Source organism: Thunnus thynnus, chromosome 14 (assembly GCF_963924715.1).
Source record: "Thunnus thynnus chromosome 14, fThuThy2.1, whole genome shotgun sequence".
In the NCBI taxonomy this organism is placed as follows: Eukaryota; Metazoa; Chordata; class Actinopteri; order Scombriformes; family Scombridae; genus Thunnus; species Thunnus thynnus.
Window position 1 is genome coordinate 15,585,847 of NC_089530.1, and position 26,591 is coordinate 15,612,437.

Genomic DNA, 26,591 nt, shown 5'->3' on the forward strand with positions numbered 1-26,591 from the left:
TAATGACGTGCACAAAACCCAGCGATGAAGACATGGATTGCTGTGATATTATGATACTGACGATCAAATGGACGATCAATCAGAATGGAGAGACAGCAGGTCAAAACTGAGCCTGAACTAAAAGCTCCCAACTATTTATCAGCTGCAAAGTTTGGTCATCAGAGAGTGTACAGTTGTGTCACACAGATTATATAATGTAAACAGATTTTCATGCATTACAGTATTAAGTGCACTCTATCTGCGCTGCCGTCTCCATTCATAATTGATCTATCATTTGAAATATTGGTATGTGATATATATGTCTTTATACTTTGTATATTAAACCCACACTGATACCAGTACTACAACAAAATATCTTCAGGTGCTATATATAAAAAAATATACAACATCTCCTCCATTATATAGATTTCCATTTAACTATTATTCCTCGATATAGACTCTTTGTAAAATAAAAGTTCTCAGCGCACTTCTTTTTTCTTTCACAGAGACCCGCCATGCTCAGTGTTACACACAGCCCTGCATATACTGCGAGAAAAAAAGAGCAACCCGCTGACTCAAATGTTAACATGCTCCTCACCGGTTTATACACCGGTTTATATTTGGGGCTTTAACAGCCGATCTGCCTTGAGGACATTCAGCACTGGAGCTACTGCATCTGCAATATTTCATCTCTACGCTGTCTCACCCAGCCTCTCCTGAAATCTGAAATAACAAAGACATGCAAGCATGCCAGTCTCACTACCTGTATAGCAGTCAGTGAAGATTATTATAGTCTAGGGGAGACTAGGAAGACTTTAAAAGTGTTATTTGGCTTTGGGCCGCCAAAAGCTAAATAAAGAGCACTAATGGGAACGAGGGGAACGAATGGAAACTCTGAATAAGCATGCCCCACAGTTCAAACACCAGCCTAAATCTCACAAGTGAGTGACGTTACAACCACAATGAAAGAATATGCTCCATTGTTAGTTTCCTGATGCCAACCACCGAGGTGCGTTTCACTGTTACAAAAATAGAGTTGAGTAAGAAGCAGAAATAAGAGATGGAAAGAGAAAGCAGACAGAGACAGAGAAAGAGGAGAATCAGCAGCACCCCGCTGATATCTCCCATGCTACGGTGTGCCTCTTAGTGCTACGTAATTGTAAAACGTAAATGTTTATATCAGAGCTTGCTGCGTTGTCTGAATGGGTTGACACGTTTCTCGAGTGCAACATTGTGACTGTTGGTGGTCCAGAAGAAGTGAAGCAGCACTCAAATAAAGCATTTCCTTTGAATGTTTGGTTTCTGTCTCCTCGGCGGTTTGGGAAATAACAGAATAGGATGTCCACATGTAAGCAAACCAAGAGCCAAACGTCAAAACTGGTTTGTTTAAGGTTGATGACTTGTTTCACAGGAAAAAAAAAAAACAGTCGTATCCAGGACAAAAAAAAAAGAGCTGGAAAGTTGTGCAAAACAATACCATGTTTCCCTTGGTGAGCAGATGCTTTCTATGCCGGTGATAACCATTTATACTGCATTTCTCTGGTGTGACAACAGTCACAATACATTCCTTTTCAAATACACACTGCTGAGAAAAGACCTCCAAAATGAGCACAACACAACTGTTCTCAAGCTTTTAAAATGACATGAAATGCTGAATCGCTGAACACCATAAAACAGCAGATGTTGTATACTTGGTGTTATTTTCCCTTTAGCAGTCATTGGAGGACCAGTATGGATAAAGATGAAGTCATCATTAATAGTCAGCCGTGGTGGTGTTGGTGGTGTTGATGGGGCTGCTCTCATGGATCATTATATGCATGCTGGTGGCCGGGTGTCTAACCTCGTGTGCTACCTAGAAAGGTGTCTTCGTCCAGCTTACTGTGCGTGTAGTAACATGTTTTTTGCTTTAAGTTCCCGTCGTTTTCAATACCCTGATTTAAATATGGTCTGAGAAGGAAACACTTTTTTTTCACTGCTTTTGCTCCCGCAGAAGGAAAGAAGTCTTTGTGCTGGCTTTGTAGTGGAGTAAAACTCATTAAAAGCGCCGGGGGGACACCTTACGTGGATTTATAGGAGTGTATTTCTGTTAGCAGAAAGTAAGAATGCACCTTTGGGTGATCTCCCATTTGACACCGACAAGTGGTGAGTGCTCGCTCAGTGGTCCAGGTAAAGCCGTGGTGAAGTATTTGGCCCGGAGTTCAAGGTTTGGTTTACATCTTTTATGAGTGCCGGTTGTGTTCCCGTGTATCTGTGCACATATTACTGTAAGTTTATGTGTGTGTGTTTAGATCTCAGTGGCGGTGATTTCCTCAAAGTGGATGTCATTGCTGCCACTGTGGACCTCAAAGTCATCCATGTCCCTGTTCTCCAGCTCCAGACTCAGCTCCCTCATCACTCGCTCCAGGTCCCGGTTTCGACGGTACATCTGGATGTAGTTCTGCTGCAGCTGTTTCTGGTAGCGGATTACCTGTGTTTGGGAAAGTACAATAAGTAAGTAAATAGGTAGGGACTATTTATTCACTGCTGGTGACTGAATGAATGAAAAAAATATCTTCTTCTATTTTACCTTTTCCTTCTCCTCCTGCCACACCCTCCTCTCATCCTCAAACCGTGACAGTTGCTCCTCACTCGTCCTCCTCTCGTACATGAGCTCAGCTTTCAGCCTGTCCACCTGACAAAAGGTGATAGAGGAAACATTAGAAACTGCATCGTTTTATCACTCATGCCTGGAAAAGGTGCTGATGAATGTGTACCTGCTGTCTGAGTCCCAACACTGTTTCTGCATTCTGTCTCTGTGCCTTGGCTTCATCACTCTCTCCTCCCCAGACCAAATGACTCTCCTCTACATCACGGTACACAGAGGGACTGGGACCGCCCCTCCCTGACACACCTCTACCCTGTTGGAGGGACAAGCTCATGCACTGCCCCTTCATAGTTGCGTTTCCAGGTAGAGAGTGTCCGCTGTGATTGGCCAGAGTTTCACGGAGTCGGGCTGACTCCTCTTCCAAACGTCCGACTTTCTCTCTGAGCAGCTCAGCTTCGCTCTTGCGCCTCTGGAGTTCGTTCTCACAGACCTCCAGCTCCAGAGATCGCGTCCGCACGGCCGTCTGGGCCTCCTGGGATCTAGCCTGGCTGGCTTGAAGCTCCGATCGGGCTTCTCTCAGCTGGGCCTTCAGCACCACAATGTCTCCAGCCTTCTGGCTGAGCTCCGACTGGTTCTCCTTCAGCTGCTGCTTCAGGAGCGAGATCTCTCCTGACTTCTGACACACCTGAAGTGAGGAGAAAGAGATATAAACCATGAAAGCACTAGAACTTACCTACTAAGCATCGACTCTGGCCTATGACCTTTCCAGTGTCTCACTCTCACCCACCTCCCACTTCGTCTCTTCCAGCCGTGGCCCCAGCTGGGTCTGCTCCCTCTGGATGGTGGCACACCTCCTCTCCAGTGTCTCCCTGTCCTGCAGCAGAGAGGAGAAGTCCTCCTGCAGCTTCTTTTTCTCTTGCTGTAGTTGAAATACCTGATGACACACAGAGATCCATATTTTCAAAATTTCACATACAGAAGCAGATATGTCGATCTAGAATACAACATGTACCCTCAAAGAGAGAATCTCCAGACTCACCACTAAAGCATGAGACTGGCAAAGTAATAATTTGATCTATAAATAACAAATTTGTAGCTAAGCAGGGGTTCATTTCAAAATTATATGTGTAAACAAACAGCACAAAGTCAAAAAAAACACTTCAGGAAATGTTTTTCTTCCAAAAAGATAAGTTGCATTTTGGAGCAGAACTTTTGAATTGCTTTCTTGAAAAACATTGTATTTGAATTTCCCCACATAAATCTGTCTGTGTAAATGTTTTGAAATGCTCAGCATACCTGTAGCTGTAGCACCTGCTGTGCCCTCTGGGCCTTCTGAGAGGTCTGCTTCATCTTCGCGGCACAGCTCTGTCTCAGCTCCTCCATCTCCCTTTCACAGCGACGCTGCTTCTCTTCATACACCTTTCAGAGCAAAAGACATGTGAGAGAGGTCACAGGTTAGTGCTTCATCTGTACTATCTATCAAATTATTTATTCGCTCTTTCCGTCAGTGTGACGAGGTATGTCTCTTCATGTCTCACCTGGCAGATGGCAGCTTCATTCTCATCCAGATTTTCCCGGAGCTGCTGAAGCTCAAGATCTCGTTCCCTCAGCTTCTCCTCCAGCTCCCTCACCACTGCCTCGTAGCCCTCCACAGGTGGTGGTGAGTGACCACAGGACCCGCTGTCCGACAGGGGTTGCCCACGTCCACTAAGCGACCCCGAGCCTGTGCTCTTACTGGATGAGGAACGTCCACTGTCCGAGTTAGTGTGTCCATGGCTCCCAGTTCCACCAGAAGTGTTTCGGCCCAGGACTGACACAGGCTCTAACTGGCCCCCAGTGGCAGAACCAGAGCTGGAGCCCTCACTGGGGGCCAAACTGTAGCCTGTGCTGCTGTGAGTAGGGAGGCTGGAGAGGGAGTTTCTCCCTGAATCTGACATGGAGCAGGACTGGCTGCTCCGAGCGTTGCGACCCCCGCTGTAGGAGTTACGCTTCCCTTCAGAGCCAGAGCTGCTGTTCCCTCCGTTGCTGTTTGCGCCGTTGGTGCTGTTGGATCCTCCAAGGGGCAGTAGGAGGTTGAGGCTGCCCTGGCTTTCTGACAGACTGCTGCCTCCTGGCCGTGGAGACAGGTAATGCACGGAGTGACGATTCTTGGGAACAACAGGTTTGAACGCTGTAGGACGGATCAGCACTTTCTCCATGTTCTGAAAGTACAAAATTATATTAAAAAATTGCATTAGTGATTGATAAAAGCTAAGCCGCACTAATTAGCGACGGGTGAATAAAACTCATTAGAAAAGGGTGAGTGATATGCTGGCAGGTCAGCCCTCCAGGCTCTGATTAGTTTAATTTGGTTTAATTGATATTCATGGGCTTCATTAAGCAATTTTCTTAATGATTTTCCTATCATCTAAGATAGAGACAGAGACAGGCGGGCAGAGAGAGGCAGAAAGTGAAAGAGGAGAGGACAAAGAAAATCTGTTTAAAGAGCAGAGTAACAAGGAGGAGGGAGGAGGAAGAGACGAGACAAAGACAGAGCGGGGGAAAGCTCCTCACATGTTCTGTAAGCATTTTTCTTAACGATCTTCCTCAGGGCTCACTGAATGTAAGTGAGCACTGACATTGATCATGATGTGTCTGCAAGGTGAGTAGCTGTCAAATGATCCATCTGAGGCTGTCAAGCCAGTGATTAAGCTTCCAGCTGGATCGATGGAAACGAATAGCCAATTAGACAGCTGAGGAAAATCTGCCATAAAACATGTCAGCATATGATGCACCAACGCTCACGTCTGCATAAGTATTTCATGAGTACGGTATTTATTACAGGCAGAGTGGATAAAAAAAGTCCTCACCACACTAGCTGTAATTAAAGAAGACATTGTCAGAGGTCATACTCAACGACACAACAGCACCTACAGAGCTGGTGTGGATTTAGTTTCATACTGATACACCTCCAGTAGGGTAGTGTGTTCACTTTCTCAACTATTGGAAAAGTATGACTCTGAGCAAGGACTTTTTTGACTTAGTAGCTTACTAGCTTTTTTTAAAAGCTCTTGAAAAAGCTAGAAAGTATTTATACATATAGCGCAATCTACTCCACTTGCCTTCTCTAACTGTCCGGACACTGGGATGAGTTTGGGTGGAGGGCCTCCAATGTTGCCATTCAGAGTCCTGTTGTCCCTTTGGTCCTCTGAGTCACTGCAGGGGCTTGCAGCAGCCAGTGCCAGGTTGTCGTTCCAGTCTCCAACCACCGCCTCATCGCTCCCATATCCAAAGTTCCCATTAATTCCACCACCTGCAGCTCCAGCAACTGTTCCACCCCCGCCTGACCCAGCAGAGTTACCAGGCCGGGGCTGCTTCTTGGTGGGCAGCGGTGGAGGTAGAATCTGGGCCTGGGGCTGCGTTTGGTTGCTGATAACCAGCAGCTGCTCCAGGGAGCTCCCGCTGCGGAGGGTATTATCCTGGAGCCGGAAGCAGCTTGTAGCCGGTGTGGAACGGCGTGGCTTGGTGGTGAACTCGCTGGCGGCCCGGCAGTGTCTCTCCTGGTACGTCCTGCCTGATATGAGACTGCTGACAGAACCCATGGCTGTCCCGGAGCTACAGGGCCCACAGGGGCCAGAGCAGGGGCCTGAGGGGGAGTGGGATGATAGCGGCCGGCACTGCTGGACGTCGAGACCTGGATTGGGGTGGTCACTCACGGTTACAGGTAGTGCCTGAACCAGAGCCATAGCACTCCGACGGCGTCAGACACACCACACACCCTGGAATAAGAGAGAGAGAGAATAAGGATAAAATTTTTAATGCAACAGATGTGACTATTACACATGCTCTGTTGAGTTGTATCCATGCACGCAAGGGTTTTCGTTCAACATTCATGAGACATAATTCTAACTTCTAACTGCCAATGACGTAATCACCAATTTCATGGCCCTTTAGTCCCCTGAAATTTGACTTATAATATTTATAAAGCAAATATTTGACATAGGCTCAATAATCAAAACATCCAGAGCTGGCACTAGGACCCGGCAGAGCCTGCTGCACAGAGCTGCACTGTGCAAAAACCAGTGAAACTCCACTACAGCAGAGTAGATTGTTGCTCCACAGCCACACATAAAGAGATGAAATGATCAAAACTGACACCTACAAGTGAAATATATTTAAAACATATATCAGTCTTGTAGGCGATCAACTCATAGCATCCTCATTGGTTCTCACAGCAGACAATCAAACACAGGTGAAACTAATCACGTTAATGATTGCATTTCATTAGGTGTTCCAGTTTCAGAACTTCACCGTTACACTTAAATAGAACGGAGCCAACGTTAACGACACGAGTAACACCCGTGCTGTTCCTATATAAACACTACTTGCTGTATGTCTGCGGTGAAAAAGCTCTATTGGACTGTCACTGTCTCATTTTGCCTAAAATTAAGTAAATTTTGTAATGCAATGAATAATGAGTAGTGATTTAGTTTACAGACAATCATTATGATTTCTCCTCATTGATAACTTTGCATGTTTCCTTAGTATGTTTATTTAAATGAAAGGTTTTAGACAAAAAATTTAAGGTTATACATTTAATGATACATGTTGCAGAAAAAAAAAATCTGTCTTCTATGGATTCGATAGCTGGATTCTATTATCCCTGACAAGTTCAGCAGAAAATATTGGGTTGTTGCCCCATTGTTTTATACAGGTGGCTTTAAATGCCCCAAATAAGCCCTCAGTGTTCAAAGTTTCTCAAGAATTTACAGTACAGTCGTATAAGTTGTATATACAATGTTTGGTAAACATAAATATTTGCAACACTTAAACATGAAACATAATTCTCCAGGTTCTTGCAGAGTGCTGACAGCTGCTACAGTAATGTGATCTGTGCTTACTGTTTCATCCATGTGTAAAAAAAAGTGTGAATTCGACTCACTATGTGGTAAATAGCTTGACTGTCAGCTTTGAATTATGGGCCTAATCATCTATAATTATTATCCTTAAATTGTTTCTGATGATGTTTTAATATTTACAATATTAAAATGTGTTATATTTATTTCACATTCAAACTAATCACAATTAAATCCTCCTTGCAACAAAGAAGCCAAATTATTTATTGATTTAAGGCCTGTTGCCGCTCGCAAAACTCATTAGCAGCAACCATGTTTATTCCCCAGACATGTCCCCAGACCCCCCACCACCACCACCCTAGTTAAGGCTCATCCTTCATTAAAAATACTGTATATCTCTAGTGACGCTGCTGCTAATTGCCGATGTCATTAAAAGACAAAAAAGAGAGGATTTAGTAGAGACCGAGGATGACACAGACAGAGGGAGAGGGAATGAGTCACAGTCATCTCCATCTGCAGCTACTCTGTGATATTTTTTTTCTCTGAATGTCCCTGTCTGAACCTGTGGAGCAGTCATCTGTGTATTAGTTCAGAAGGGGGTTTGAAAACTTCACTGTTTCATGATCAAAATGCTCATACACCAATCAAAAAACCTTTGAAGAAATGAACAATAGACTCACTTGGTGCTGCACTGACCCTCTCTATTTTTAGGGAGTGAAACATGGATACATATTAGCGACACAATAAGTGGCAGCCATTTGCAGACAGTATTATCAGTGTTAGTTGCCCGGGGGAACAGAGAGGGGACACATATCCTCAGTCTGTCGTGCCAAACCCAAATCCGTCTGGCCAAGTGGAATAATCCACGCCAGCTATGACTGCACACAGTCTGCCAGGACTAACACAATCATACAGACTGACACTCAGTGTTGTGTGTGTGCATGAACATCCGCATACACACACAAAATGCATTCATCAAAACGGAACAGAATGTTCATATGAGTATAAAATGAAGTCAGGTGATAGAAAGTCTCGCAAATAAGTGTCAATAAATAGGTGATAAAGAGAGAAGTGCAGATGAACAAGAGGAGTTTTTGTTTTCTTAACTAAAGCACAATTATAACAGTTAGATTAGGTTCGCACTTTATTGCCACTTCATTGCAGTTTCATATTCACAAGCAAAACAAGACTAAAAGTCTACAGGCAAGCTAGCTGCTCTCCGAGACTGCACATTTTCTAATTAGCACTAAACGCAAAGTACAACTGAGGCTGATGGGAATGTGAAAAGTTTTGCAGGTCAACCAAAGTATTAGTTAATATCTAAAGATGATGCTAGATGAAAAGTTAAATGATCTCTAAGTGATTACATTTCATCCTGAGGGGGCCTGAATGTGAGTGCAAAATTTCAGGGCAATATGTCCAATAATTTTTAAGACTCAAAACAACAAAGGTTAACCTCACAGTGGCTCTAGAAGAAAAGTCAGGGGATCAGCAAACTCATTCATCCTCTGAGGACTATGACCATCTGTACACAGTTTACTGACAATCCATTTAACAGTCCATTTCAGTCCAGACCAAAGTGGTGGACAAGCATGGCTAAAAAATCAATGCAGCACAATATTACAGAAAAATCTTCTATTCTTGCAGTCTAAGTCCTTCATTATGCTTTGAATGAAGTGGTTGTTAGACCATAAAACAGCATCTGAAAGCCCGTCCCCCCAGTTTTCTCATCTCTGTACATCTGGCCAATTGCTGCTGTTTTGTAATTTACAAAAATTGGTAGATGCAGCCCACCCAATTATGACATTGAAAACCTGTGGCAAGGAAAGGTGTTCAGACATTTTTTGATGATCCAACAAGCATTGACGCCTTTACGTAATTTTTTTTTTACTTTCTGAAACTGACACTCGCACCCATTATAGGAAGCGATTGGCCAGGTGAGTAGAGGTGAAAAAGTATGCAGGATCTGAAGTTATCTCTAAAGCTTTCATTCTTCAGACAACTTTGTCACCTTTTGAGCCCATGAATGCCTTTGAGGAGAGACTGTGTGCACTGTTATCACTATTTAAACCCTCAACCCCTAAGGTGTTGTATTGAATGTAAAAATTGAAAAACTGAAAAAAAAGGTTGGAGCTTTTGAAGAGGCGAAGAGGACACCAAGGACTGGACAATAAACTAAATTTATCAAATTACAGACACCAATTACCAATACAATTATTCATATCACGATTTTCAATATGTACGTTGTCTGAATCCCTGAAAATAGCTACAACAACCTGTGATATATAACCAGAGGTTCAACCAATCAGTCAGCCCACAGTACAGTGCAGAAGACCAGAACCAAGTGGTCATACTCTAACTATCAGGACAAATAAATTAGACTAATGGACTAATTTATAACAAACTTTCTAAATGTATTGTCACATTTATCTTTAAATAATTGTGACAGTTCGTCATAATACAGATTTGAGGTCATATCATTCAACCCTTCATCAGAAAACACAAGTGTTGTCAAATTATTTGTAAATGATCAGTCATCCGTGTGGTTCAGTTCCTGCCAGTTGACTCCAGTTTGGAAGAGTCTACAAGTCTACAAGTGAGTGAGAGGGAGTGAAGGGGAGTAAAGGAAACTTCATGAGTACACATGAGTCAAGGAGATAAAGATATGTGTGGTATGTGATCACTTCCCATGCCAAAATAATCACACCTCACAACCTCCTTTCACCTTTTATCCAGCCATCCCCACCTCGACTTCACTCCCAGCCCTGACAAGGACCTCTCAGGCAGGGATAATAGAATTAACAACCCTCTGAGACCGTCAACCATGACCCCCCAAGCCCTAACCCTGTGACCCCCTGATGAGTGGAGGGGAGCTGGGGTCTGATTCTGTCCTCCCACCCCTTGTGACCTCCAAGGGTCTGGTTTTGTTCTGGCTACTCAGGCAACAAATCCCAAAAGCTAATTTCCCCCTCTGATGTTGCTCACTGGTTATTTCTTAAAGTTATTGAAGTCCTCCTCTCCTCCCCTCCTGGGCTGCATTTCTCTGACAAAGTGAAAATACTTTTACCATCCCTCCATCCACCCTCACCGCTTTCTCCACCTTCCTCATTACACGCATCCTCCTCTGCTGTCAGCAACACAAGACAGGCAGAGAAAAACCAGTCAACGTCCCCAAAAATAGAAAACATCTCAAGTGCCTGAAATCATTCTGATAGTCTTTCATGAGGCATTTCTCTCTGCGAGGCATTTGAATCAATGTTCAAAAATAAACTCCAATAGTGTTGCTGCCAGCGATTACGGTGTCAATCCAGGGGCACTTTACACCGCATCCTGACACTCTAAAACTCTTAAATGATGCTGAATGGCTTAAAGGCAGGCTCACTGCTTCTGACAGGGACTGGAAATACATCTAGTGGTTGTGAAAGTTTACCCTCCGCATGGTACCAACTGGCCCAGGATGAGTAAGAACAGGACTGACAGAAGAAAGAGGTTCCCAGGTAGCTCTCTAACAAGATCCAGAAGTGAGGTCTGTGACGGGGAAATAATCCCGTTATCATAAGTCTGTTAATAACGCCAGCATTACCCAGGAGAGGAAGCCCATTATTCCGCAGCAGCAGATCACCCCTTGCAATCACACGCAACCTCCAAGCTGTTCCGGAGACTCGGCTGGGCTCAAGACAGAGTTAGAGAAGCGAGAAAGAAGAAAGAAGAAAAAGAAGGGGGTTTTAGGGGTGAAGAGACAAAGGAGGGCTGGGTGGGGGTGGTGGTTGGGGGTTTAGGGGAATTCCAATACCAGGTAGTCCAAAGAGAGGCTCCAAAGAGGTCTGAGTCCTTGGGAAAACCAAGCATTTATAATCCTGTTTGGTCATTATTTGGTGAGCACACAGACACCGGGATCTGTGCACCTTAAGATATCCTAACAGGAAAATCAAATGTGAAGGGAGACATAATCTTCTATCCAAACCATCTCCTCTACTGCTGAGTAGCCAACACCATGTCAGCTTGAAGGAGATTTCCTCTTTATCTTTTCTCATCTTTCTTCCACTTGTCTGTTTCTTTCAGATATTGTAACAATAAAAGAAAAGACAAATGGCAGAGAAGGTTAAGGCTAAGGTTGCATCTACAGTAGTTTCAGTTGATGTGAGCCATTCTTGTGAAACCAAACCACACAAGGAGAAACTGTAAATTAATGACTGACACATCTTCCAGAGGTTATAGGTGCTGTTGTTGTCACTCTTTCCAGTCTAAAGATATTTAGAGCAAATGAAGCAGAGCTGCTGTGGATAGTTGTTTTAAACTGGATAATGCACAAGCTAGCAAAGTGTGATGCTACTGTGCTAATGATTGGTTTCAATGCAAATAGACACAAACATAATGTGAAGTGCAAAGCTTCCAGTGTGCGCGCTCTGGGTTTGAACTGACTCTATTGGCACTGTCAATGAGGTCAGGGTCAACCTGAGAAGTCATGGCAAGCAATCAGCATTTCTTAATAGCATCAGACTATTAACTCTATATATTGGTTACAATATGGATAAACGTAGGGCCACAAATGTTTTTCATCACCGATTTATTTTCTTCCACTGGTCAACAAATAATTTAATCTATAGAATGCCAAAAAATTGTAAAAATCCTTATCATATGTTCCCAGAGTCCGAATAGACATCTTAAAATAGCTTGTTTTGATACAAACCCTAAAAGGTACTTAATTTGTAATGACATCAAACAGACAAAATAACAAATCCTAAAATTGGAGAAGTTAGAACCAGCAAATGTTTGACATTTTTACTCAATAAATGACTAATAAACTAAATTAAAATTGTTTGTCAATTTTCTGTTAGTCTCTATAAAGTTCATCTTATAAAGTTGATAAGGCAAACTTGTTTATGAAGCAACATTTGCATTTATTTGAAGTTGTGTTTCTGGCCACCTGACAAATGTAAATCCAATATTCACTCTCCTTTCAGCTCTGTTTTTGTTTCCACCAACTCCTGAGGGAAATATCTGGCTCTTGAGCAAGTGCCTCGCTATATTCATCAGCTATTTGCTGCCTGCTGCAGCAGGAAAAAATGCTGATGAAAGCAGTGAGACTGATTGGTGGGGCATAAAACCAAAACAATGAACTGAAAGAAGCTAAAATGCTCCATAGAGCTGTAGAGAACTGCAGAGTTGGGTGCTAATTCTCTTTGGATTCATCACTATGAGCAACCCATTTCAGTCATTTGATTGATTATTAATATAAAAACACTGATTAGAGCAGCTTCAACCAGTGGTAAAGGTGACATGATGAACTGCCATGTTCTACCTCCTTCCTTCACTTTGATCCCTCTTTCCTGTTCTCACTCATTTACACCCATATCTCTTTTCCTTGCTTCCTTGAATCCTGTGCTGGATTATTGCTCCACTGCTCTCTTGTCACTCTTTCCTTTTCCATCCCCCTCCCACCTTTCCTACAACTCCCTGCTCACTGGTCTATGGAGCTTGATTTTCATCTGCCCCTTCTTTAGTAGCGACACCACAGCGTGACTAACCAAAGGCAAAGCCAGTGTGGAGAAGGGAGCAACAGGTGGAAAGTATAAAATTGTCAGATCAGAGCAGGCACTATATGGACGAGGGCAAAAGTATCAGTATGTGAGCAATAATAAGAGCCATTCATAAAAATGCCTTTGTATAATGTTTCCTCTTCTTTGATGGGTGGTCACAAAAACAGTAGTCCGTGGTACCCAAACACTTTGAGTTTCCAACATAAAGCAGGACACTGAAAGAGTGTGATGTGAGGTTGAGAGCTTGTTCAGACTACTAGAAATATTCCACTTTCGTATACAGAGCCTGGGTGGCCTAGATTAATCCTGAGACCAGTGATCCTGGCGGATGGAGAGAGTGAGAACGACAGACAGAGAGAGGAAGAGAGAAAATCAACAGGCGAGGTGAGTCACGATAATCCTCGACAGGCCTGCTAACAAAAGAAAATCCACAAGTACAGGCAAGGCCGAAACACACACACAATACCTCAGCAAGGCAATCAGTCCACACCTAATCTACTCTCCCATTTATTTGTCATGCATCTACTCATTGAAACACCACAATAAAACTTCAAACAGGCAAGAAAATGGTATTGTAATGAAGTCAGTCGACTGCGCTGTAAAATGAGAGAAGTCTTTTAATGTTTTGCCAGAAGACCTGAGGTTATATTATGCCTCCATTCCAACACAATGACTGTCTGTCTGAGTGGTTGCTCACTGTCACCTACCCCCACGTGGCTTGGCTTTAAGGTCTCGCGGTGTGTGTGTGTGTGTGTTTGAGATTGCTGAATGCATGCAAACCTACTCAGTCCTCATTAACCCGTCGCCTCAGTGCCAAGTCTCTTTTCTCTCAAACCACAGAGATATTGTTCTGTTTGGCAAAGTAACATGCTTGACATTGTACCTTTGAACAAAAGTTGTGAGTTTGAGCGTCCAGGCTGCTGCGGGGGCTCTGACTTCATTAAACCAGGTTTTCTGTGATGAAATGGAGAAATAACTTTTCTAAAGCGAGTCTGTGCAGGAGTAATTGGCAACAGGTCCTCCCACAGTCCAGTTTTTTTTTCTCTTCCTCTTCTTTTACAACCAACTTGTTGCTGTTTCAGACTTTAGCTTCTCCCTCTGTTTGGAAGCGTCGCCATGGCAGCAGAGGCCCACATTTTTCATGCACGGGGCGAAACAAGATAGAAAGAGAGGAAGAATGGGAAAAGGAAGGAAGGAAGAAAGTGAATAGGTGAATAAGTGAGTGAGTTTCGTGTTTGTGTGTATGTGTGTGTGTGTGTGTATGTGTGTGTGTGTGTGTGTGTGAGATAGCCTGATAGCCTGACAGTCTGACAGCGGGCAGGTTGGCTCTTTAGCATCTCAAAGCATCTGGCCTCAATTCGGACGTGAGAGTCTGCACGAGTGTGGGGTGACCGGAGCCTAGATTCTCTAACACACATAACTGCAGAGAAACTCACCAAGTCCCTGTGGGGGTTGACAGAGAGAGCAGCCAGCAATCTATTGAAATAGGATGCGGTAGATGTCAATGACATGAAAGTAGCGACACAGCCTTGTGAAACACTATGGTCATTTGGGGACACAAACTGTCAATCACACGCTTATTTATGGGTTCGGTTCGAGTTGTCCTATCGGTTTCTCTGGTTACACGCACAGTTTGTCGAGGTAAAATCTTTACAAACGTCAAAACATATGGTCATACACAGGTCAAGCTTCACCATACTGCATGGTCTAAATTACCGTAAACATTAATTTCACTTTTCACTATGCCATACGTTGTGAAATACATGTTTTTCTATAAAATCCACCTCTCAAATGTTAAAGAAATAGTTCAACGTTATGGGAAATATGCTTATTCTTGCCGAGAGTTAGATGAGAAAATTGATACCACTCTTAACATGTCTGTGCCCTAAATATGAAGCTACAGCTTAACTTAGCTTAGTTTAGCATAAAGACTAGCAACAGAGGGGAACAGCTAGCCTGGCTCTGTCCAAAGGTAACAAAATCCACCTCCAAACACCTCCAAAGCTCGCTCACTAACAAGTTATGTCTTGTTTGTTTAAACCTACAAAAACCAACATGTAAAAGTTGTGGTTTTACAGAGGGTTGTGTGGTGGATGATTTCTTGTCTATTCCTTTAAATGTTGTCTTAACAGAAGCAGCAGTACAAGGCCTGATTTAAATAGTCTCAAATTTGTAAAAGTGTGAGTTAAATCAGGAATTGTCTGATCAAGAAAAAGTAAATAAGATTACAGATCTGACCAGACACTCAGTGACAGTATCAGTACTTGCTATGACCACATTTCAGTTGTTACAAAAAACTTATTAAGCCCTAAACAGCACCAGAGCCAGAGATGATCCGTTTATAGTCAGCTGGCACAGGAGGAAATTGAGGTAAGAGTATGTGAAAAAGGGGAAGATGGCTGACATTCCTGGTCTGCTCCAAATGTTGGATTTTCCAGGAAGTTTTCCAGCCACTGACAGTTATCCAGCGGCGGTCAGTGGTCAGACAGGCAGACACTGGAAATGCTGAGAATGCCGGTGTTAGAGACACAGGGATTAGTGTGGCCAGTGGACTACTGTTTGTCAGAATCAATGACCAGTTCAGCCTTAACCCTGATAAAACCACTTTACTCTGACTGTTTATCTTTTAATACAATCATCGAGGGGCAGCCATGATTCCTTTATTACCGCATGAGCAAGTCGTTCTATTTTTAGCATGTTGTTTGCTAGAGAATATTTAGGAAAATCCAGGTGCTCCGGCTGTTCTGACTTCTCATTGTCCCAAATGTAGAGAGAAGAGTTAAGTTTTCCCTCCTAAACTTCCCTTCCTTCCTCCCCTGCTGCTTTGGCTGTATGAACAGTGGAGGGCTATTGTTTCAGTTTAACAGAGGGCAGAGAGCAGAGAGAAAGGGTCTGTTATCTCACGCTGAAAGCAACACACTTTGACTGACAACGTGACCCATAATGTGAGGGAGAGCGAGGAGGGGGGCAGAGACGGGACTCTTGATTGTAAGCGAGCGGCTTACTTACTATCAAACGCAGCTTTCAGTGAGGAAAAGTAGGCCACCTCAGGGTTTTTTTTAAACATTTCAGCAAAGGTGTCACAGCTTTAGAGTGAGATTACTGATCATAGCCGAAGCAGAATACAGCACACACAATGCCACACACACACACGCACACCCAGCGCTACTAAATGCAGGCAGACAAATGAGTTCCACAGCAGCTATTACATAAGCAGCAACGCCTCAGTTTAACTGTACCAGCCTCGATGTATAATTCACTTCCACTCATTTGAGAAAGTATTTGACATGGCAAAGAAGCCAGCAGCAGCAGCAGCAGCAGCAGCACATAAACATGTGTGTATTCAGACATACTGTCCGTGCCGCCTGCATGCGGCTGTAAACTCGAGGAAGATGGAAGGGGGGACAGACTGGCGTGGAAAACACTCATTCAGCAAAGTGAACAGAAGCCAGGCCGACGTCTAATCTCTCGCTGTCTCTCCGTCTTCCTGTGTTTCTGTCTCTCGCTCTCAGCCTCCCTCCTTCAGTGTTCCACCATGCTTCTCAACTAGAGGCTTTACATAAATACCTGGCATGAGATTTAGCTCGACGGGATCACTGGAAAATAATGGAGCTGAGGATAGAAGAAGAGGACGAAAAGGAGGGAAAACCAAAGGAGAAAGAGAACCAAAAAAAGAAAGTCTTGCTACCCTTCATTTGGGAAGACTGCAACCTCCGCTACTTTATTATCTTTCAGTACATTTACACACCATATACACACAAGAAGCATGAGTCAACATGACTGGAAAGGGTTACGTATGTGACCTGCAACACGTGACACACGTTTACCTCATTTGTTTTGTTCAGAGCGGATGAGGTAACCCATCTCACTCCTTTACCCTCCAAATTCTCCATCTCTGTCCTACTTTCACTCCCCTGGTTCAACTTTACGTCACCGTTTGCGTCTCGACACCTGCCCATTTACGGCCGCTGTGATCATGGAGTGAAACGTCAGTCCCTCTAACTGTTCCAAAACCCAGTCTGGATAATTACAGTCTTCTCTTCTCAGCGTGCTCTCAAATGAAACCTCAACATGACATGGTCAAACAGACAGCTACTACAAAGAGTTGAGTGAATGGACGGCTTCTAACCGCTCTGACTATAAACATATCTGCTGACACATCACTCCCGGGCCATAACAAACTTGATGAGAAACTACAATATGTGGCCCAAGGCACACGAGGAGTCTTGTAATTATACGCGTAGGGGAAGACAGAAGAGAAACAACATCGGCCTGTGTGTCTCCCAGAGTGCTTCGTCATCAAAAGAAACACACAGATTCCCTTTGAGTCTTCTAGATAAAAACATGTTTTGTACGGGTCACACTTCTGAGATGCAGCCTAATTGTCTGCCCTGGTAGAAATATATATCTGCTGCCTCATTCGCTTTCTTATCTTCAATGTGAGTGTGTGTGTGTGTGTGTGTGTGTGCGCGCAGACAGATTGAATAACGCCCTCCTCCTCCTCCTCCTTCCTCCTCCAGGCCAACTGTCCAGAGGGTGGAACAGCTTTTCTAAAGGCTGAAATTTCAAATCAATACCCCAACAGTCTGTAATGAGCAGATTATCCCAGGTCTGGGGGTTAGTAAACCTGGCCTCACACACCACCAAAAACTCATCAATCCACCTCAACAAATCCAAAGCCAGCAGGTCTGTTTGTATAAGCCAAAAGCCTCCGGGGTCATTTAGAGCAGCTACACTTGTAACAACTTTAGAAACTTTAAGCGAATGCCCCAACGTCAACAACACTAGTCAGCTGACTCTGAATCATCCAGCTGCCTTCAACCGCTGGCAAAATGGCTAGAAGTTTTCCATGGATTCTTCTTCTATCATTATTTAACTAATCAGAGCTCCTTAAAGCTGGATTTAAGAAGTCACCACCAACTTCTTGGGCTTCACTGACATTCCTAATCTCGTTTACAGTCGTGTTAAAATCAGTGATTCTGTGTAAATGGGCCTGCTGAGCGATTTTTGTCTCAAAGTCTTACACACCTTCCATTAATGGCTTTTCTGCAATTGACACCCTCTAAGTGGCTTCACGCTGTCTAAAGGTGAATACAAAGTTTCCTTAAGTATTCGTGCAAATGAGGCCAAACTGGAATAAATGTCAGGGTAAAGAGAGCCATAGTTTGGAAAATTTAAGACACACACTCATGCACACACTCTGTTTCTCACCCCAATGAGAGCCCTGCATCGCTGCCTCCACTTGTCTCCGTCTCTCTTGGAAAAAAAAAGAAAAAAAATCACTCCAGTCTCTCTGACAGTAGTCCGTCGGCTCAGATTCTCTCCCTCTTTTTTTTCCTGTCGGTCTACCTCTTCTCTACAACACTCCCTGCCTTTGCCTCTGCACCGTTCCACGACTTCATATCCCGACACGAGGACTTTCAAATGGAAGCCCCCTTATTTTCCTGTCCTGTCCTCCTCCTCCTCTCTCTCTCTTCTCACTTCACTCCACTGTTCCTCTTCTCAGCTTTCCTTCCCTGCTGTCTGCCTTAGCACCGCCTCCCCCTCCTCCCTCCCCTCTCTCACTTTTGTCTGCCAGCCCCCCTGCCTCTAGTTTCCCTCTTTTAACACACACACACACACACACACACACACACACACACACACGAACACACACACTCTGCTCTCCTCGGCCTCTCTCTCCTCCCCCTTCTCTTTTTAGCTTCACCCATCGCCTTCTCTTTCACACATTTTGCATCTACACAATCCTGCATCAGATTGGGCATTTCTTATCTCCTCTATTTCTGTTTGGTGTGTGTGTGTGTTAGAGCAGAGTGGTCCCAAATGCATCAAGGAAACACCTCCTTTTCCCCCCAATCGTCAGTATCTGTCCCGTGGCTAAATAACAGTGCAGTAACGTTCAATTGTACAATTATCAAACAAAGATCGACTACATCAAGAGCTGCAGCCGCTACAGAGGGGAGGGAGGGAGTGAGAAAGAGAGATTGTGAGGGCGGGTCAATTAACCTAGATGGGGTAAATTACATAACATGTTTCTGATTATCTCTCTGCTTGCACACTCCTCATGCTCTATTGTGCACATGCAGGTGAGCAGGAACATTCATTGGCAGGTAACAGAAAGCAGGGAATGAATAAGTGGAGAGTCAAATGAAAAGGCTTTGCTTGTCATTGAGTGATGTGTTGAAGCTGTTTGGAGGTGAAGTTGAGAAAGTGAACATGTTTGATGTGTGGTATGCATGGTAGTGAGTAAATAAGTAAGCCATGTCTGCTTATGAGATTTTTATCTTCTTAAGTTTTTTCAATTAAAGAGGACATGCACGTTTCCAGGTCTATATGTTTTTATTCTGGGGCTCTACTGGAATATCTTTGCATGAATAACAGTTCAAAAAAATCCTTGTTAATCTTATACTGGCCCTTTATGCAGCACCTCAGTTCAGCCTCTGTCTGAAACAGGCCGTTTTAGCTCCTGTCTCTTTAAGGCCCCCCTCCTGATGAGCCCACTCTCTTCTGATTGGTCAGTTCCCGGCTCTGGAGGCTACGTAAACAAACAACAGTAGTCGGATTTCACCTCTTTTTCACATTCTTTACTGAAAATATAAACTTTTCAAATGTATCTGTACATGTTCGAGCATGAATCTCATCTGAAATATGTGAGTGGACGACGCAAACAACCCATGGAATAACCTTAGCAACAACCTTATGTAGCAACAAAGGCTACATTTTTGAGCATGCACGAACAATATGACATCATCACGAAGGGGAAGTGGTGGTAACTTTGCAAACAGGGAATTCAGAATTGACTTGAAGGCAGCATTTTACATACGTTCAAGTTTTGGATCTTTGATTATGTTTAACATGGACATTTGACATCACTGCAGTATGAAAATGACAGAAAATCACAAAAACAAGTTATTATACATGTTATTTTGGCATATTGAGGGGGTAAAAGTCTCCAGTATTTCAGAAGGAAAAAGCAATCACCTTCTTTTAATCCTCTTGTGACACCCTCAGGTCTATCTTTACCTGGAGGTTGGGAACCAATCTACTGTCAGTATAAAAAGTGAAAAGAGGAGCCCACAGCGACATTTTGAAATTGCTTGTTTTGTCCGACCTGCAGTCTAAAACCAAAAGATATTCAGTTCACAATAAAACATGCATTTGAGAAGCCTGGAAACCATTTTTGCTTCATAGATAACTTAATCCATTAGCAGAATAGTTAAATGGTTCAATGAATTTTCTGTCAGTCAACTTATTGATTAATTCATCAATTGTTTCAGCACTAAGCTAATTACAAATCACACACACACACACACACACACACACACATGCACACACACACACATACACACATACACACACACACACACACACACACACACACACACACACACACACACACACGCACTCTCCAGGTTTATTGTTGTGTGCTGCCATGGAAAACCAGTAGGAGGACTGAGTAATGCTGGAGGAGAAGAGGGCGTATTGTGTGTGTGTGTGTGTGTGTGTGTGTTTGTGTGTGTTTGTGTATGTGTCTTCTTTACTGGAACTTCCTTGTACCTCCCTCTGAGTCCCACAGTGGTTCAACAAGTGAGAAGAGAGTTCTCTTCAGCTCTCTGACTTGGCACTTTACTGCCATTAACACAACTCACCCCCCCATGCTGAAAATACAACACCAGAAAGCTTTTGAGTCTTTTATATGTGTGTGTGTGTGTGTGTGTGTGTGTGTGTGTGTGTGTGTGTGTGTGTACCAGAAAAGGTAACTGAGTGTTAAATGATAAGCAAAAACAAATCTTTGTGTTTTTAGATGAGTTTCAGATAAATAATATCTTTGTTAGATGTTATATTAAATTAATTAAAACCTGCATTAATTGATTTTTTTTCCAGTTGGGGGCATCACAACAACCTGTAAACACCCTATAGGAAGGTGTTAAAGTGAACGTGTTGGAAAACAGTTGCTTCTTTGTACATCCAGCAGAAACGGAGCAACATTAGCGTTGGTTTGGAGGCACGTACAGCATAGTCCAATATTATAGATCACAGATTGCTGCTTTTCTTTACTTCATATTATTGTAATCTGAATATCTTTAGATTGTTAATCGGACAAAACAAGACATCTGAAGATGCCATCTCTGTCAGTAGAAAAAAATGGTGACCTGTTTATTAGAAAAACAGCTGCCTGCTACATCTAGAAACAACACTATGAGAGAGATGAGAGTGAACCAAAACAATGAGCTGAAAAACGCTAAAAAGGGCTGTAGAGCTCGGGGGGAATGCAGAATCTGGTGATCATTTTCAGTGGGTTTGTCACTAAGAGTGACTTCTTTCACATTGCACAGTCATCTGACACATTGTTACTATAATTTGATTAGTGCAGCTTTAAGTAGGAAGAAACCTGCCACTTTCAACCAAAAATAAGGTACTCAGAAGCACTTCATGCACATACTGAACCCTTTGTAGTTTGAAAGTGACCTTGTGAAGCAGGCAGTGATTATTGTTGTGGGACAGCTATTGAGGGAAGGGGACAGCTGGGCTGGGACGGGCCGAGCTGGACTAGAGGAAAGAAGGAGAGCAAAAGAGACAGCAGATCTGTAATGGAGACGGTGGAAAGAGGAGAGGAAGACAGCTGCTGCTGTGTTGACCACACATTATTATCACCCCACATACCTTACAAGCACGGCCCTTTACTGTGGGGCTTTGAGCTGATAGAGATGATAAGGTGCTAGTGTCAGGATTCAGTGTGACTGCTCATGGTTGAGAAAATGTTGGAGTTATCCAATGCAGAATGATATAATCAATTTTGATAGAGGAAATGCTGCTTTATATTAAAGCTTGTGTGAGAAAAGTGTTTTTTACTGTGAGAGACATTTGTGGTAGAAGTAAACAGACAAACACACCTTCCCTGACTTCTCTGAAGTATTGCTGTCACCCGGCCGCCGTATGGAACAACACAGGCTCAGCTGTGAATTCCCGACCCCTTGACCCCTCATCTCCTCCTCTGCTCCCCTCCTCCCTGCTCCCCCTGTGTCACACACTCCAAGTGCCATCCATCTCCAAACCCAATCCCTAACCGGACACTTCAAAAGACGGAGGCCAAGACCCCCATTTCCATAAATATGTGAGCATGTGTGTGTCTGTGTGACAAAGTGACCACGGCAGGTCACTCCAAACTGAGCCTACACCAAGTCAGGCTATTGATCAATGTCTCCTGTTGCCCGAAAGACGGGAGAGAGAAAGAACAACACCAAAAAGGGAGGGTGCAAAAGAGAAAGACAAAAAGAACAAGAGAGGTAGGAGGAGTGGGTGGGAAAGCTTGAGTCAGCAAATATTGAAGGTCAACGTCATCAGAGAAGGGTTTTGTCTGCAGAGGGTGTTTTATTTTTCTTTTTTGTGTGTGTGTTTTGTTTTTTTTTACCTCAGAGTGTTGCCCAGCCTTTTCCTCCTGGAGGTCTGGGGGAGACAGGGGAATCACAGAGAGCTCTCATCCCAGGACCTCGCTCCTCTCCTGGGCCTCCTCACCTCTGCTATGCCTCTGGCCTGGAGGAAAACATAAGAGGGTAAATGTTAACCTGTTTGGTCAAAATTACACCTCTGGTTGCAGCATTGACATAATCAAGTTATTAGACAGTTATCAGACACATGATGATTAATCCTCAGGAGGGCCATACTGCCCCCACCTGGGCACATACAGTCCACATGAAAGTCCTTCAAACAATAAAGATTCAACTCACACCTGCAGGAGCAAAAATACCATAAAAACTAAATTAACTAACAGAAAAATGTCAATATGAGACATGTATGTGTAATATATGTGAGATTATGTGTTTGTATTTGCTTCCTGCTTCCACTTGAGGTTACAAAATATGAACAACAGCTCACAGAAAAGGTAGAAGAGAAAGAAAAGAGGAAGTTAATTACCAAAAGAAGGATATAACAGAGGCAGTAGAGCTGCATCATATATTGATTTTAGTATTATGTTTATTAAGTAATATCCTGCATTGGCTTAAATTAGTTTTTTCCCGGTTAATGGACTGCATTAGAGTGACTCAAAACAAAATTTCGGAGCTTACCTGATTTCAGAGTTATTTGCTCGTCATTTTTCTTTCTCAAAATATTCTTGTGTGTAGATATCTTATGGTAGTGTCACAATATTTGGTAAAACTAAACAAAACCTTGTGATATTTGATTTCATCAGTATTGCCACCACCTGGTGTCCAATATCAGAAATGATAAGCTCCTTTCTTCTGTACATACACTGGAAGGTTTTATTGTCTTTTCCAAAAACCGCTAATTTATGCTTTTTTAAAAAAAATCTCCTGATCTCACCTTTTCTTTCTCTTTGCTTCTTCCTCACAACCTCTCCTCTCTCTTCACAAGCAGCCAATGAGGTAATCAGTCGACTTCTTACATACTGTGAAGTGACACCATACGACTATTGATTTTGGCCCTTGTGTCCCGGTACAAGGGTCAGTCCTGCCACGTCACCCGGCTGCTAGGCTCGCTAGGCTCAGAGCTGCTTTCAGGAACAGATGCTGACTGCGCTCTTTCACAGCAGTTGTCATAGACAGACAGACTGCAGGAATATGGACAGTAACACTGACAGATCGTGCCTCTTAAAAAGAGTATTGTCGAGAAAAATCATGTCAGCCTGAGTTTGATGTTGTGTTTTGGCTGCACAGCAAGTCGACTATTTAGGTCAAACTTTGATCAACAATGGATGAAAACATCATATGGCTTCCACATGAATGGAGGCTATATCTGTCTAAATTTTAATGACATTACCCCAGATTCTTAAGGTAGACAAAAATCAGAGTGCATTGTGTCCCCAGCGAACATGACACACAGACAAGAGCAGTAAAAGCTCAACCTTTCCTCCATCAGCCAAAACCAACATCACTGGATAAAGTGATGCTTCAAAAATGCAAATTACATCCAGAAAACAGAACATAATGCACAACCTTTTAGACGAAATCAATATAATCCATTTCACCCTGACAAACGACCCCAATGAAGCACAATTTACTAACATTTAGGTTTCCTTAGAGCTTTTATCCAGCTGATGTTTAGTGCAGAGCAAACATGAAATGGAAGCATATGTTGGTTCATGTCTGTCGACAGAAAATCTCGCAAACTCATGAACGGATTTCCATGAAATCCAGAGGTCAGTTAGGCTTTGGGCCAAGGTACGACTGATTAAAGTGGCAATCAGGATCTGGGATTTCTGCCATTAGATGATTATTGTGTTTTAGCCATGTGAGAGCTGATTGGATGGCGGAGGTTTGTACGGTCCACATGCCTTGTAGTTGTCACTGTCAACACCGGTGAGGCATGGTCCAGTCATCTGAAGCTGATCGTGTGTGGGGGGCCTCAGAGGGTGCAAGAGGGGGGCATATAGACATCGGTCTGTCCTAACAAGGAGTCCCCAAGAGGACAGATGGTCAGGGTCTTCCCTGAGGGACACAGGGGTCGGGTTGGGGGTAAAATTAGCGAGATAGAAGGGTTAGGGTTAAATTGATTCAGACGTCCCACCTATGTAAAACTGATTATTTTTCTTGGTAACATGTGCATAAACTCGACATATACATGAGAGATTGGAGAGGACTGCATAGAAACAGTGGCACGTGTACTATATGCACACATACATACACAGATCTGCCTCGTCGTCAGCTTTACATCTTTTAATTTTCATAAAACCCACTGCAAGGCCAAAAGATATGACCTGTGATGGTGTAATGATCTCTGCAGGGCTTGGAGCTAATGCGCGCACACACACACACACACACACACACACACTTCCCTCCCACCCACTATCTCTAATCAGGAGCTGACATCTCACCCTGCATGATGGGCTGTTGTGAACTCATGGGTGCAGATTAGATGGAGATTATTAATCCTTTAGATCACTGGTAGATAGATTACATCGCAACGGCAGCATATGTCCTCACTGCAGGGACCACACTTAATGTGAGTACAATGACACCGTGATTCAGGGTCGCACTCCCGCTGGGTGCTGCAGCATTAACTTCAAGTGAACATGCTATATCAAGGTTATCCAGCCCATTTGCCTCAGCTTCACTTTGTCGATCACAGTGTTTCTGACGTCACAGTTATCAGGTTACTTCAGGTCTCTACTGTGTCTCTTCATTTCGGTGAGCTACGTTGTCCTGTACTGATGAGGAGAGAAGGTAAAGGAGGGTGAAGGAGAAAGTAGCTGCCGTCACACAAAAGGCGTGGCTAAATCTGTGCCAAGGTGACTCAGAGTGCAGAATGACTCACAACAAAAGAGAAGTGTTTTAACAGTCCTGAAAGAAACATAGACAGACATGAAACACGGTATGTCATTTTATATCACAGTATACTGTATCAATTTATCGTCATATAGTACATTTTATGAGAAATCAAAATGACTAGGGCTGCAACTAACGATTATTTGAACTTGCAATTAACCTGTCAATTGTTTTCTAGATTATTCAAATAATCATTTTGCTTATAAAGTGTCAGAAAATTATTATTGTTATTTTCTTGATTAATAGATTAGTTGTTTGGTCTATAAAATGTGAGAAAATGGTGAAAAATGTCGATCAATGTTTCCCAAAGTCCAAGATGCAGCTTGAAATGTCTTGTTTTGTCCCGACCAATTGTCCACAACCCAAGGATATTCAGTTTACTATCAAACGACTAAAAAACCAGAAAATATTCACATTTAAAAAGCAGGAATCGGGGAATTTTGCCATTTTTCATCCAAAAATAGTATCAAAGTAGCTACATATTATTTTTTCTCACAACTGACTAATGGATTTATTGACAAATCTTTGCAGCTCAATCCAAAACCCCAAATCATTACAAAGGCAATAAATCCTCACATGTAAGACCCTGGAACAGACCAATATTTGGCATTTTTTCATGAAAAATGGGAAACGGTTTATTGATTATCAAAATAGTTGCTGATATATTTGATGTAGATCAACTAATTGATTAATCAATTCATTGTTTTAGCTCTAAAAATAAGACAGGAATGTTTGTATTGGCAAATATCAGACATATTAAGGTACTTTATCACACTGATGAAAAAATTCTGCAAATCCAGTACTGCCATAAAGAAAATCTCTTCAGTGAGTTTCAACATTGGCCACAAACAGAGATATTAAAGTGACAGCTACCTCTGTATAAACCACAAAGCAAAATCTGTGACAGCTGACAAATTTCTATCATCTTACAGATTATATTGTCATATTGCCCACGCCTAGACGTATCTATTAAATAATGGAGCTGACAAGTCAACAAAACATTTGCTACACCAGAATAGAATCAATGGGAATAATAAAACACTTCCCAGGAATAAGAGCAGTCAGGTAATGCAATTTCTGTGTATCTCTCTTTCCAATTTTTCGCTGTCATTAACTAAACGCTCGTATTGTGCTCGGTGCCCGGCACTTTGGCGGCTGCCGCTGTCATTTTTCCAAGAAAGGGAAAGCTGCTTTGTTGCCATAATATGCCCTGTGTGATGCTTGGCCCACTTCCAGCCTGCTTTCATTGTGTAAGCACACATACATAAAACATGATTTGCTGCTTCAATTTCTGACTTTTATTCAGCAGGGATTTGGTGGCAGACAACATCAGAGCCATGAAAAGCAGAGCAGCGGCGAAACGCAACTC

At 43.0% G+C, this 26,591-nt stretch overlaps 1 protein-coding gene across 2 annotated transcripts in view; it reads right to left on the reverse strand.

Annotated features, from left to right (window-relative positions):
• Positions 1-1,970: 1,970 nt before the first annotated feature.
• Positions 1,971-26,591, reverse strand: part of lzts2a (leucine zipper, putative tumor suppressor 2a) — a 38,481-nt gene continuing 13,860 nt past the window's right edge. The window contains exons 2-9 of one of the 2 annotated variants that reach the window (XM_067610158.1): positions 22,351-22,472; positions 5,665-6,321; positions 4,102-4,764; positions 3,860-3,982; positions 3,351-3,497; positions 2,733-3,248; positions 2,546-2,650; positions 1,971-2,446 (exon numbers count right to left, since the gene is read on the reverse strand). In XM_067610158.1, coding sequence (XP_067466259.1) covers positions 2,264-2,446; positions 2,546-2,650; positions 2,733-3,248; positions 3,351-3,497; positions 3,860-3,982; positions 4,102-4,764; positions 5,665-6,288 — 2,361 coding nt within the window. In that variant the 5' untranslated portion in view covers positions 6,289-6,321; positions 22,351-22,472 and the 3' untranslated portion in view covers positions 1,971-2,263. Of the gene's footprint in view, positions 2,447-2,545; positions 2,651-2,732; positions 3,249-3,350; positions 3,498-3,859; positions 3,983-4,101; positions 4,765-5,664; positions 6,322-18,149; positions 18,440-22,350; positions 22,473-26,591 lie in introns of those variants that run through there. The other variant, XM_067610159.1, reaches the window with a different exon arrangement.